We start from the raw sequence: 14830 nt of genomic DNA on the forward strand, positions 1-14830 counted from the left end.
CCAGAAGAATTTATTGGTGATCACTTTTAGAATTAATTGTAAATCATGTAGCCTATCTCAGTAGTCTTTGTCCTGCCAAAAGTTTCATTTTTCTAAAAGTTTGTATAATGTTTTTAAGAGCATCATCTGATAGTGTTATTATTTATAGATGCGTTTATGAATCTGTTACATAAGCACTAGTCAAAGGACTATTCGTGAATTTCATCAATTTATTCTATTGTGTTTATTCATGGTTTCACCTTAGTAATTTTTGGAAAAAAAAAAAAAAAAAGTAACACACTTGGCCAAAAGCTCATCAAGCTCATTGTTTAACTGTTGTTGATTGCATATCTTTATTCATGAACCAGGGGATATATTTCAAAGATACTCAGTTTGAAATAAATTATTCTTCCCTAATTATTGTGCAATGTGTATACAACAAAATAAAAATTCTGCAGCACAATTTCTCTCTAACATTTCTCTAAGTTTAGCTATAATTCTTTTCCCCTTATGTGCAGAGTAAAGTGTATAATGTGATCTAATGACTAATAAAATTTCATGTTTGACTCTTGTACAGAGAGGATTTGTAGAGGATTTGTAATTGGAGCAGCTGGATCATAGATACAAAAGTTGTGGAATATAGAGAAGAGAAAAGAGTACATTAGTTTGTATTTACTGCAGATTGCTGGAGTAGAAAATGATCTTAGTGTTTTTCCTTTGAACTCTACATCACTCATCTTAATGCTTAAAAAAATGGATAGCAGAAAATGTGAAAGACACTAAGAAACATTTTTATACTTAAAATTTCGAATGACAATTCATAGCTAGTATCTGGATTTATCATTTATTTTCTGGGATAGAAACATACAAGTTGGGTGTTGATTAGAAAACCTAAAGGACTGTATTTTAAGCCAAAGCATTTTCTATATACTTACGGGCCTATAAAGCAGGCTTTCATTAAATATTAAATATAGCTCCACCTCACTCAAGTTTGGTTTTGTTTTTTGTTTTGTTTGGTTGTGTATTTTAGCTGTTATATTTTTATGTAAATACAAGCATAATAATGTAATTAATCAAAATTAAGTAGACTAACTTACAATCTAACACTTGGCTCATTAGATTGCTCTCTGTACCTATGCTAGAGCTTTCTAAAATTGAGATGTTAGATCAAAGAGAGGCAAAATGGGGAAAAATCAAAAGAGGGTTTCTTAGTCCATTTCTTTGTTGCTATAAGGGAGTACCTGAGGCTAAGTATAAAGAACAGATTTATTTGGTTCATGGTTCTGCAGGCTATATGAGAAGAAGGGCACCAGCATCTGCTTCTGGTGAGGGACTCAGGCTGCTTCCACTCATAGCAGAAGTGTAAGGGGAGCCAGTGTGCGCAGAGATCACATGGTGGGAAGGGAAACAAGAGAGAGGGAAGGGAGGTGTCAGGCTCATTTTAACAACCAGGTTTCACAGGAACTAATAGAGCAAGGACTTACTTATTACCACAAGGTCAGCACCAAGCCATTTATGAGAGATCCACCCCACACCATGACTCAAACACCTGGCATTAGACCCCACCTCCAACACTGGGGATCAAATTTTAACATGAGGTTTAGAGGGTCAAATATCAAAAATGTAGCATTTTGCCCCTAGCCACCCAAACCTCATGTTCTTCACACATGCAAAATATAATCATTCCATCCCAGCAGTCCCCAATAGTCTTAACTTGTTCCAGCACCAACTCAGAAATCCAAAGTCTCATCTGAGACTCAAGGCAAGTTCCTCACAGCTGTAAATCTGTAAAATGAAAATCAAGTTATTTGCTTCCAAGATATAATGATTGTACAGGCATTGGGTAAACATTCCCATTCCAAAAGGGAGGAATAAGAGGAACAGACCAAAAGAAAGGGGTAACTGGCCCCTTGTAAGTCCAAAACCTATCAGGGCAGACATTAAATCTTAAATCTCCAAAATAATCTCCTTTGGCTTCATGTTCTGCATACCAGGCACACTGGTACAAAGGGTGGGCTCCCAAGGCCTTGGGCACCCCTACCCCCATGGCTTTGCCAGTTGCCACCCACATGTCTTCTCTCACAGGTTAAAGCTGAATGCCAGAGGTTTTTCCAGGATGATTCTGGGGTCTGGATGGGAGCAACACAACTCCACAGCTCCACTAGGCAGTGCCCCAGTGAGGACTACCTGGAGGTGCTCCACCACTGAAGCAGACTTCTGCCTGGGAACCCAGGCTTTCTGATATATCCTCTGAAACCTAGTTACAAGCTGCCAAGCCTCCACCACTCTTACATGCTGCATGCAGACTTAACACCACATGGAAGCCACCAAAGCTCACAGCTTGCACCCTCCAGAGCTGTTGCCCAAGCAGTACCTGGAACCCTTTGAGCCATTGCTGGAACCAGAAGGGGCTGGGATGCAGCGAGCAGCATCCTGAAGTGTTAAAGCCTTGTCCCTCCCAAACCATTCTGTCTTCCTAGTCGTCTGGGCCTGTGATGTGAGGAGCTACCTCAAAGATTTATCCTTGCTAATCTCTCTAGGAAGTGGTTGCTCCACAGCATCCTTACATTCCTCTCTTGAAAATATTCTTTCCTTAAAATTTTATGTTCTGCATCTTTTTTTTTTTTTTTTTTTTTTTAAATGGAGTCTCGCTCTGTTGCCCAGGCTGGAGTCCAGTGGCCGGATCTCAGCCCACTGCAAGCTCCACCTCCTGGGTTTATGCCATTCTCCTGCCTCAGCCTCCCGAGTAGCTGGGACTACAGGCGCCCACCACCTCGCCTGGCTAGGTTTTTGTATTTTTTAGTAGAGACGGGGTTTCACCGTGTAAGCCAGGATGGTCTCGATCTCCTGACCTCGTGATCCACCCGTCTCGGCCTCCCAAAGTGCTGGGATTACAGGCTTGAGCCACCGCACCCGGGCTTCTGTATCCTTTTTAATTATAAATTCCAACTTTATGTCATTTCTTTGCTCTCATATCTGATTATAAGCTGTTAAAAGCAGCCACACCACTTCTTGAATGCTTTACTGCTTAGAAATTTCTTCCACCAGATACCATAGGGTACCAGTATTGTTTGTCCTCCATAAAAGTCTAGGGGATGGACACAGTGAGGCCAAGTTCTTTGCTAGGGTGTAACAAGGATGACCTTTGCTCTAATTCTTAAGTTCCCCATTTCCATCTGAGACCTTATCAGCATGGCCTTTACTGACTGTATTTCTATCAGCATTTTGGTCACAACAACTTAACCAATCTCTAAGAAGTTTCAAACTTTCCCTCAGTCTTTCTGTTGTCTTCTGATCCTTGCAAACTCTTCCAGCCTCTGCCCATTACCCGGTTCCAAAGCTGCTTCCATATTTTCAGGTCTGTTTATAGCAACACCCCACCCCTCAGTACCAATTTTCTGTTTTCATCCATTTTTATGTTGCCATAAAGGAATACCTGAGGCTGGGTAATTTATAAAGAAAAGAGGTTTATTTGGTTCACATTTCTGCAGGCTGTACAAGAAGCATGACACCAACATCTACTTCAGGTGAGGGACTCAGGCTGCTTCCACTCATGGTCAACGGGTAAGGGGAGCCGGTGGGTGTAGAGATCACATGGCAAAAGAGAAAGCAAGAGAGAGAAGAAAGGGGCATGCCAGTCGCTTTTTAACAACAAGCTTTCATAGGAACTAATAGAGTGAGAACTTACTACCACAAGGACAGCACCAAGACATTTATGAGGGATCTGCCCCATGACCCAAACACCTCCCACTAGGCCCTACCTCCCGCATGGAGATCACATTTCAACATGAGGTTTGGAAGGTCAGATATTCAAATTATAGCAGAAGATATCAGGAGATGATGTGGAAGGGGCAGGCAGAGAGCACATCACTGAATACAGTAACCTTACATATTAGTGCTGCTGGCCTTTGGCTTTGTAGTCCGTGAAGAGTGTTCTGCAAGGGAGAATTGCCATTGCATTGCTGTTTAGACAATGACTATAGAAACAGTATAGAGAATGACTAGAGGGGGAAGGGTAAGTCCATGGGGGAAAAGATGAGGTCTATTAGTAAAGCCTGGAGGAGAAACGAGACTATATTGTTAGGGCAGTGATAATGATAATGGCAGAGATTTGAAGATTTTAGAGAGATTTAGAAATAGACATTTTAGGAAATAAAATTCGCAGCATTTGGTGACTGTGTAGCCACTAAGGATGAAGCAGAAAGTAAGTTTCTGCTTTGGGAGACTTGGTGGATGGTGTTGCTACCACCACAGAGAAGCAATTTGGAGGAAAAGGATTGAAAGATTAGGGGTGCGGGACAGGTACTGTGTTCAGTTTGTGACATAATAGGTTTGAGGTGCCCCGTCAGACATTGAAATGGAGATACCAGTAGGTAGCTGCATGTTACTTTGTAAGGAAACATTTTCCTTTGTTAGGAAAAATTAAAAGTATGATCAGAGAAAAGAAATGAGTATAGAGTTGGTTAATTTCATTATCATGTTCAAATTGTGCCTTGCTTATAGAAGGTTCTTTATTTGGTTAAGGAGTGAAGTGATTGGTATCTGTTTTAAAAAAAAAAAATAGAAACCCGTTTCAGTGGACTTCTATTTTTCTGGGATTTCTGTGACTTGGAATAGCAACAGAAATTGCATAGGATTAAAAGGGACCTTTGAAGGCAATCAGAAGCTATTGTTTAATCTAGGCAACAGTGATACTGAGACCATTTCAGAAAGAGAGTTAGTTGGCATTCTTAAGAAAACACACAGCAGAGAATATACAGTTTTTCCTGGCAACAGGTCTTTAAATTTCCATGATTGTTTCCAGAAATAGAAAAAATATTTGATTGCTCAGCCGTCTCTTGCCCAGTGTGAAATTCATAATGGAAATTCTATTTCATGGCATTAAGCATTGAACTTGCTCTTCTTAGTTTGTCATAATTTAATGTAGATGTGAGAAACTTAGAAAAAAAGTGGTAATAGAATAGAATAGAGAACTCTTACAGACAGTGAACTTTTCAGATGAAACTCAGAATAGATTCATCTCTTCAGGGCATGTTTCTGTAAGTGTAGCTTCCATGCAAATTGAAGATAAAGGATTTGGTTAATGAAACATTTTTATAGGGATTTCTTTTTTATATAAAATTATTTTTTTTTAGTTTTTTAAGTTCTGAGGTACATGTGTAGGATGTGCAGGTTTGTTACATAGGTAAACATGTGCCATGGTGGTTTGCTGTGCCTATCAACCTTACCACTCAGCCATGTCGCCTGGGTATTAAGTCCAGCATGCATTAGCTTGTTTCCCTAATGCTCTCCCCCTCCCCCTCCCCCAACAGGCCCCAGTAAGTGTTCCGCTCCCTGTGTCCGTGTGTTCTCATTGTTCAGCTCCTACTTACAAGTGAGAACATGTGGTGTTTGGGTTTCTGTTCCTACGTTAGTTTGCTGAGAATGATGGTTTCCAGCTTCATCTATGTCTCTGCAAAGGACATGATCTCATTCCTTTTTATGGCTTCATAGTATTCCATGGCGTATATGTACCACATTTTCTTTATCTAGTCTATCATTGATGGGCATTTGGGTTGATTCCATGTCTTTGCTATTGGGAATAGTACTGCAGTAAACATACACGTGCATGTATCTTTATAATAGGATGATTTATATTCCTTTGAGTATGTACCCAGTAATGGGATTGCTGGGTGAAATGATATTTCTGGTTCTAAATCTTTGAGGAATCACCACACTGTCCTCCACAATGGTTGAACTAATTTACATTCCCACCAACGGTGTAAAAGTGTTCCTATTTCTCCACATCCTCACCAGCATTTGTTGTTTCTTGACTTTTTAGTAATCGCCATTCTGACTGGCTTAAGATGGTATCTCATTGTGGTTTTGATTTGCATTTCTCTGATGATCAGTGATGCTGAGCTGTTTTTTTAAAATGTTCGTTGGCCACATATATGTCTTTTTTTGAGAAGTTTCTGTTCATATCTTTTGCCCACTTTTTAATGGGGTTGTTTTTTTTCTTGTAAATTTGCATAAGTTCCTTGTAGATTCTGGATATTAGCCCTTTGTCAGATAGATAGATTGCAGAAATTTTCTCCCATTCTGTAGGTTGTCTGTTCACTCTGATGATAATTTTGTTTGCTGCACAGAAGCTCTTTAGTTTAGTTAGATGCGATTTTTCAATTTTAAAAAAGGTTTTATTAAAGTTTTTCAAGTTTTTAGAAATGTAGCCTATCCTAGGATTTATTTCTACCTATTTTTTTTTTATTTTGTTTAATACATGGTTAGGTTTATAATCGGAAGGTAAGTTTTCCTAGATGTCTTGTTATCCTGGTTATGGCCCAAGATCAAGTCTTGCTCCAAAGCATTTGTGCTGAAGAATGGCAGAGTACCTGATTTATTTAGTCTCAAACAATTTCACTGCCTACTATGTTCAAGACCTGGTAGGTTTAATGCTCTACAATAGCTATAATGTAAATATACCATGAAGAAATGCTATTTTCTTCTGCTTACTCTTCATTTCAAACTATTGTCTTATACTAGCGCTAAGCATTATCTGTTTGTGATTTGCTGAAAAACAAATTATTTGTCAAAGAAATACTTTCCTTAAAAATGAGAAACCAGTCTTAAGTCTCATAAATCTAATTGAGGATCCTTCTTTCATAAACCTGTCTTGATTTTTATTGAGATTAGCCAAAATAAGGGCCAAAAAATCCCCCCTTACACTAATTTGTTGCCCTTACATTGACATTAAAAGTTTGGCATGTAATTCTCCATCTTGATCTTGAACTAAATTTCCTGAGAACTGTAATGGTTACAAGCCTTGCCACTCAGGCATGTCATGAAGACTCACTTCTGCCAAAATAGTTATAGCTATTAAATTCCTCTGTGATAGCTTCTTTGTTTTCATAACTCTAAATTAAGATTTGGCACACAGTAAGACAACACAGTCTAACAAAAAAGAGTCTGGATGTTAGATTCAAATAGATTTGAATTTAAATTCAGGTTGTGCTGGTTACCAACTAGGTAACTTTAGGTAAATTATGCAATCTATGTGATCCTCACTTTCCTCTTCTGTAAAGTGAGGATGTTACCTCCTTCATGGCATTACGTGAAGATTTAAAGGAATGACTAAAAGCGCCTATAAATTGTCTGGCATATAAAATATTCAGTAAGTGGTATTATTCTTTAAAAATGTTATGATCCTATTGCCTTTGCCTACCTTATACTCTGAGTGATACTAGTTGAACTACCTAATGGGTGAGGGCCTGCTTAGTGCCAGACATGTGCTAGACATTTTATATCACTGCCTCAATGACTGTAAATCCCTTTTTTTCACATTTCCAGTTAAATTGGTTCTGTTACTTAAATGTTCTTGTGCTTTTTCTTTCCACAGGAAAACGGGCCTTACTATACATCATATCCCCCATCACCAGATTTGTGACCTGCCATCTTTCAGTGCTTCTTGGTTCCCAGGATGCCACTTCCTCCACGAATAGCTACCTGTTGAAGTGATACTCATTTTTGCTGTACAGATCCAGAGAGCCTTTTGTCCCCACCTCTCTGGTATTTTTTTATTGACTGTATATTTTCTGGCACATAAGCAATCTAAAAATGGTAGGCCATTATGAACTGCACACATTTTAAATTTGTATATTTATATCAAATGGAAATGTTCATTTTTAGATTGTTAATAGAAATTGGGGAGCAACTTTTGAGTATCTTTAGTTTCCTGAAGGACACCGAATTCTCCATTAGATAAACCACCAAGACTGTTCACGTCATCTCTCTAACATTGCACGCTTCCTTTGTATACTTAAGTGATTCTCAAAATACACAGAACCAATGTATGCTAACCAGATGCATTGTTTGCTTCAGATCCATGGTGTTAATACCATGTACATTTTATAAAGATAATTCGGCTATGTTGAAAGAGAATTATCTGGGACCAAGAATGTAGAAATGTATCTGACAAAAAACATCAAAATCATTAGCAAAATATAGGACTTAGAATGTTAATGCACAAGTTAAGACTAAAGTTTAAGGACTAAGTTTCCTTGGATTATATGATTTGTTAAGATTGCCACAGTTCTGATCTCAATAGAATGGGGAAACAAGAAGACTGTATCTTCAGCCTTTTTCCTATAATCATGGATGATTTGGTCTTATTCACAAGGACTGCACATATTAGTACTCTTAAGAACATCTTCCAAGACTCCAGCGGTGAGCACTTAGAGAGTGTGTTGTCTTCCAGAGTCATGATTGATTTTGTTTAGCTATCAGGTCTACTACCTCTAAGGACATTTCATAGCAGCATCTTTTGAGTTGCCTGCATCAGTGTGGAGGAAGTGTGTCACAGTGAATAAATCCAGGGAGCTGATAATTGGCAAAAGACCACTTTTACCACTCAGGCTCTATTTGTGCCTTAGCTTGCTTATGAGTAAGAATTATAATTATGCTGCCTACCTCACAGAGGTATCATGAAGATAGCATTTAGAAAGGGCTTTGTTGTGGTGGGGTATCCTCAGTTAGTTTTTAAATGGGAATAAATATGTATGAGGGAATGCTACACAGCACTCCTCTTGTCCTTGATACCATTTGAGTGATTTTTCTTTTTGTCGGGCAAGACCTATTAGTCTAAAATTCCAACCCTGATGACCTCCTTCCTCTTTTGTCCAGAATCTCTTCTGGCCTGCTCATCCCCGATGCTATACTTCAATGAGAGGCATCTGTTGACCATTTTAAACATTTCTTCTTGAATTAAGGTCAAACCATTATTCCCATCTGGGTAGCTTTGTACTTTTTTTTGATTCCTGCAGCCACCTCCCGATGGCCCCATCTTCCTCAACCTATCACATAAATTGGCAGTTCAGAGAAAAAAAAAAAGAACCTTTCTGTTCTATCATGTGCTCCAGATCAGTGCTTCCAGGGGTCCCATTCTTTTCTGCCCAAACTAATGCTTCACTGGAGATCAAAGAAACATATTCTCTTCATTTATGGTAGAGAAATCCCCCTATAGTCGCATTAAATTCATCCTGCATTTTCCCATATAAACAAGAGGGGACTTTACATTTTTTAGATAAAGGTTCTTATCTTTTACATGTATTGAACACATTTTCTTTGTGTCAGACGTCAAAATTACTCGATCCTTATATATACATCTATGTTAAGGTCCTCTCTTATGTCCCCTAGGTCATCGCATCCAGGCAGCCAGTCAGATGTCAAATGTTAAGCTTTCTCTCAAATAGTACTTTTTTTTAACCCCTTGGGCCCTGTACCTTAAAAGTCTGAAACTTTAACTTCATCTTCTACAGTCAATTGTGAGATCATATTTGAGGTATCTTCTTCACAAGGAGCAGCTATGAAAGTCTGCCAACTTTTCCTTATTAAAGGGGAACTTGGCTACCTCAAGAATCTGGCCCAAACCATTTTCTGTATAGATAATAGAGGCCATAAGCTACTTTGCCAATTTGAAAGGAAGCAAATTTATATATACAATTTCTTACAGGCAGTAGTAATTTTGAAAGGATGTTCCTTTGCTATATTCATACCAGTATATTAATGTTTAGTAACACAAGCAGGATTCTACATATTCTGAGATTTTAGTACAATTGATGTCCTAGGGTTTAAAGGTGGTACAGAACTATATACATATCAACTGTGTTTTATGATTCAATGATGTCTAAAGAAAGATAAGGACCACTCTTCTCACTGAAACTAAATTTGATGCTTTTACAGATGTCTATAGTGTTACAGAATGAAGTTGCTTCAAAGTATCAAATCCTAGAGGAGAAACATAGTGACCTTGACATTGAAATAATTAAGCAACATTCGGTATACCAGTCTGCCTTTGTGAAAAGATTTAGCCTGAATAATACATGTCATTTTCAAGGACATATTAGAAGATAAAGGGGAGACTGGAGATGACCACCAGCGTCTGATGTTAATTCAAAGCATCGCCAAGTCTTTAATTTAATTAAACTTTGGTCATGCCAAATGCTAATTGAATTGTTGAAGACACAAATTATAAAATTTTTATTAATCATGCAAGGCCTAATACGATTTTTAAAACAAGTACACTTCTTGTTTCCACAAGTATTTGGGTTCTTAATTCATCTATATCCAAGTTTCTTGATAGTGAAAATTACCTCTTAAAAGAAGTTCAGCCTTTATTAGACCCATGAGGGCAAATGGTACATATTTTAAAGATTTTTTTCCTTTAATATGTATTATATATATCATTGGTGGATGCTTTATATTTCTGTTTTCTTTTTCTTTTTTTTTTTTTGGAGACAGAGTCTTGCTCTGTCACCTAGGCTGGAGTGCAATGGTGTGGTCTCGGCTCACTGCAGCCTCCGCCTCCCAGGTTTAAGCAGTTCTCCTGCCTCAGCCTCCCTAGTAGCTGGGACTACAGGTGTGTGTCACCATGCCTGGCTAATTTTTTGTATTTTTTTTTTCAGTAGAGACAGGGTTTCACCATGTTGGCCAGACTGGTCTCAAACTCCTGACCTCAAGTGATCCACCCACCTTGGCCTCCCAAAGTGTTGGGTTTACCAGTATGAGCCACCATGCCCATCCTATATTTCCTTTTCCAAAGGAATACATCTGCAGTATTTTGAGAGTAATTAGCAGAGGATTTTTTAGAGTATTTTTGGTAGGAAAAATAAATGTAGAGTTTCTATCAAATTTCTGAAATTGAAAAGAAAATATCACTTCTTTCTAAAGAGGGATAAGTGTAGTCACTCCAGTACAAAAATATGGCTTGCCTATTTTCTTCCTCTTTTCTGTTTGCTTGGATGTTGTTTAATGATTTCAAACTGTAGGTTTAGACTTGTCTTTAAAACAGTTAATGGAGAAGTGATAAAATTAAGTATTCAGCATAAACTAAAGATCACTCTTTGTATTTCCTATGATACATTGACTGTATGTATGTATATAGAGTTTAAATTGCTTAATATATGAACAGAAATGATTAGAATTTGAAGTACTTGATAGAGGAGAGTTATATGGTTCTAGTGGCAGTGGATTGATTGTATTAAGGACCAAAAGAACTACAAGATAATATTGAAAACTAACACCTTGAAAACTGGAGTTAGTTAGGTGGTAGTTGTTTTCTTTAAGGGCCTTACTATACCTTTTTTTTTTTTTTGTCGCCCAGGCTGTAGTGCAATGGCACGATCTCAGTTCACTGTAATTTCTGTCTCCTGGGTTCAAGCAATTCTCTTGTCTCAGCCTCCCCAGTAAATGAGATTACAGGCATGTACCACCACACCCAGCTAATTTTTGTATTTTTAGTAGAGACGGGGTTTCACCATGTTGGCCAGGCTGCTCTCGAATTCATCTGCCCACCTCGGCCTCCCAAAGTGCCGGATTACAGGCATAAGCCACCATGCCTGGCCAGGTTTCTGATTATAGTTTTCTTAAGTTGTAATCATCATAATTAACATGTGCTAGAGTGTTTTCACTGTGCTGGCACTAATACTTCTTGGCATATAATTAACTCTTGTTTTGCAATTGCCTGAGACCATGAAGAATGAAGGAGGGCTTTACCTTACCTTAGTCATTTTGAGTGAATACCGTAAACTAGGTGGCATAACAACACACATTCATTTCTCACAGTTGGAGACTGAGAAACCCCAAGATCAAGGTGCCATCCAATGCAATTCCTGATGAAGGCCCTCTTCTGGTTTGTGGATGATCTGCTTCTTGCTATATTCTCACTTGGCAGAGAGAGAGAGACATCGTTACTTTCCTGTCTCTTCTTGTAAGGCTCATAATCCCATTCGTGAGGGCTCCACCCTCATGACATGATTAGCATCCAGAGGCCCCACCTCCAAATGCCATCATTTTGTATGTTAGAGTTTCAACATATGAATTTGCAGGTGAGAAGGAGAACATAAGCATTCAGTTCATAACATACCTATAATCTAGGTCATATCATAAACCCAGAGATGATAAGGATTGCCTGGTAGGCCTAACCATATATACATATACATACATGCACACACACATATATGCATAATCTGTCTTGCGTTACATTGTTTGAGTCTGACTTCTGTGGTCCATATGTAAAGAACACAGTGCAATAAATAACCTAGTTCAAGCTTTGAGTGTTACTGAGCTAGTCCTTAAACAGATGGTATCAAGATCATTTTAGATATTAGTGACTCTCTTGTATATTAGTTATTATTTTTTACACTTTCAAGAAGAGCATCTTTGAATCTTTTCAAGTACAGTATGCCTTAAATGTATAGGACCACTGAGTTCAGGAAGAAAAGCATAGGTATTCTCTAGGTGAATTACACTAACAAAATCACAACTGCAGAATGTGATCTGATACTTTTGTTAGACAGTAAAGCTAATACATTTTGTATACAGTCACCATTTTTTTGGTAATGTGTTTGGTTAATGTAAGCACACAGTCATCACAGACTGAGACAGGACTTTGTTAGACCAGATCTTGTGAGCTAGATATTTAAGAACTTAATATATATAAATGATTTTAATTGCTGTTGGGTGAAGGAAACCTAAAAATGCTTAAATTGGCAGATCTTACAATTTGCTTACTGAAAATTCAGAAAGCTTTTATGAAAACTTTGCGTTTTAAACTTTTTTTGCTCATTCTGAATTAGAAGTTAGATCCCTTTTAAAGAGGGTCTCACTTTATACAAATATAGCTTATGAAGAACCAATAGTGAAATAATAGTGTTTATTATATTGAACCCCAAGATGGGACATTATTTTTTGACCGTTTACCTCAGGTCTTTCTCTAATTACCAAAGTTAACCTGGAGAGTAGTTAAAAACTCAGTGAATGTTAGTCAGCATTCTCTGTGGAGACCTGGACTAGTTATTCCCAGACTTGCATGTGCATATAACAAATCAGCTGACTATATTATTAAATGGAGATTCCAATTCAGTAGTTCTGGAGTGGCCTCTGGGATTATCAGTTTCTAACAAGCTATTAGGTGTTATCAATTTTCCTGGTCCCCAGACCATAGTTAGAGTAAAGGAGCATAGATTGCATTTAGCTGGCAGATTTTCTCCTTCAAGGAAAGGAGACAGAACTATCGTTGTAATTCCTCCTGTGGTCCAGGCACTCTAAAGCTCATCATCTCTTCTAATCCTTTTACAAATCCTGTGAGGTTGGTGATAGTAGAAGTTACCTGCTGAAGACGACACTCACCAGCGGGACTGACCGTGTAGACCAGTTTTCTCAAACTTGAATAATGTACTTCATTTTTTAATAAGGAAAAAAATCTCTTAGTTTTTGCTTAATTTATATTTATTATAATGTTATCTAAATATATATAAACATAAAACTAGGAATAAATGTTTTATGTTCATATGTCTTGCACAAGTATAAAACCAAAACAAGTTTATGGGTTAATACAAGCAAAACTATAAAACTAATAAAATTTAAAATAGTATTAAATAGTGATGTTTTGACAAAACGAAATCGTCACTTGTAATGTGATTATAGTACTGAGTGCTACAGTACAAGCTCTTTTCAGCTCAACAGGCATGTACTGTGTGCTATGTGATGACCCAATTCACCCTGTTTTTTTCTATTCAGACTGTTTAATTTGTTCAACACATAGTGATGTTATTTGGTCCTCATCTAGCCTGAATGCATCATTCCCCTATTAAAACAACCTCTGTTCTCCATAAACCTTCCACCACTAATGTAGAACTGGGCCTTAACAGGGAAGTCAATACAGATGCAAACCTAAGCACTGAAATGGTTCTGCCAGTATTTGGTTTTAATACAATTATCCAAATAATTCAGAACATGAATATTATTTTAGAATGTTTCATCAACACAAATAATGCTTAATTCTCGTAGTAAGTTCATGGGCACTTTCCTACACCCAACACAGACATGCTCCACAAGGATTTCTCATGGACCTGTTTTAAGAAGCAACAATTTAGTAGTCAGTAGCATTGGCGCTTTGGCTTCTGACACACTCAGACCTTGGGCCTGTTGCTCAACTTTTTCGAAACCCCAGTGTTTTCATGTATTCAACAGGGATAATACTAATTGAATAATTAGGAGGAACAAATGCAATAATGTACATAAAGCTTGCATAGTCGTGTTTATAAATAGCCACCACTGCTTTGATTAGAAATAACAGCTAACAGTTGAGGATTTACTATGTGCTTTGAACGTTGCTAAGTTCTTTATATATATTACATATTGAGTGGTAGAATCAGGATTCAAATCCAGATCTGACTCCAAAGCTCATGCTTTTATAAAAAATAATTTAAATATAGAATTATCAATGTAAATTGCTTATTTAGAAAGTTTTTGTCTTATATTTTCTCAAAAATATTTATTATCAAATTAGTGATTCTGTAGAGGGGTAAATAACTAAATTTCCTTGTAAAAATTGTATGATGTGCTGATTTCAAATTGACATGAAACATAGATTTCATTTAAAGGCAGTCATGCCAGATTGTGCTACAGTAAAGGAATATTTGGACCATTGGGCTCAACTTAGCATTATTATTCTCTTGCATATTTATGATCAGTAGCTAATAACATGGGATTCTCCCTGAATTGCAATATAGCTTTTTTTGCAGAAGAAGCATTCCCCCCCATCAGTATTATTCTGATATTCCATGTCAGTTTTGTGAAATAGTGTGCAAACATCTTAATGTTCATATGTAAAACATCTTTCAAAACTTTAGTTTCTAGTCAGTCTTCTCTTAGTTTTCTAAGGTAAAGTCTGCAGTTCTGTAAAAATGAAGAAACATACTGTAGGCTGGATTTTTGTTTTGCTTTGCTTTATCTCTGTTTGGATAATGGAAGAAAGTACTAGGAGAGAGTTGCAAAAGAAACTACTCTGGTAATTATTTATTAATGAAGATGG

The 14830-nt window shown here is 37.4% G+C and overlaps 1 protein-coding gene across 1 annotated transcript in view; it reads left to right on the forward strand.

The window, feature by feature from the left end:
• GDAP2 (ganglioside induced differentiation associated protein 2) overlaps positions 1 to 14436 on the forward strand; it is a 66591-nt gene extending 52155 nt beyond the window's left edge. Inside the window, exon 14 of the mRNA XM_011933063.1 lies at positions 7355 to 14436. Coding sequence (XP_011788453.1) covers positions 7355 to 7402 — 48 coding nt within the window. The 3' untranslated portion in view covers positions 7403 to 14436. The remainder of the gene's footprint in view (positions 1 to 7354) is intronic.
• Positions 14437 to 14830: the final 394 nt, after the last annotated feature.

This window comes from Colobus angolensis, unplaced genomic scaffold (assembly GCF_000951035.1).
Source record: "Colobus angolensis palliatus isolate OR3802 unplaced genomic scaffold, Cang.pa_1.0 Scaffold124, whole genome shotgun sequence".
Taxonomy (NCBI): Eukaryota; Metazoa; Chordata; class Mammalia; order Primates; family Cercopithecidae; genus Colobus; species Colobus angolensis.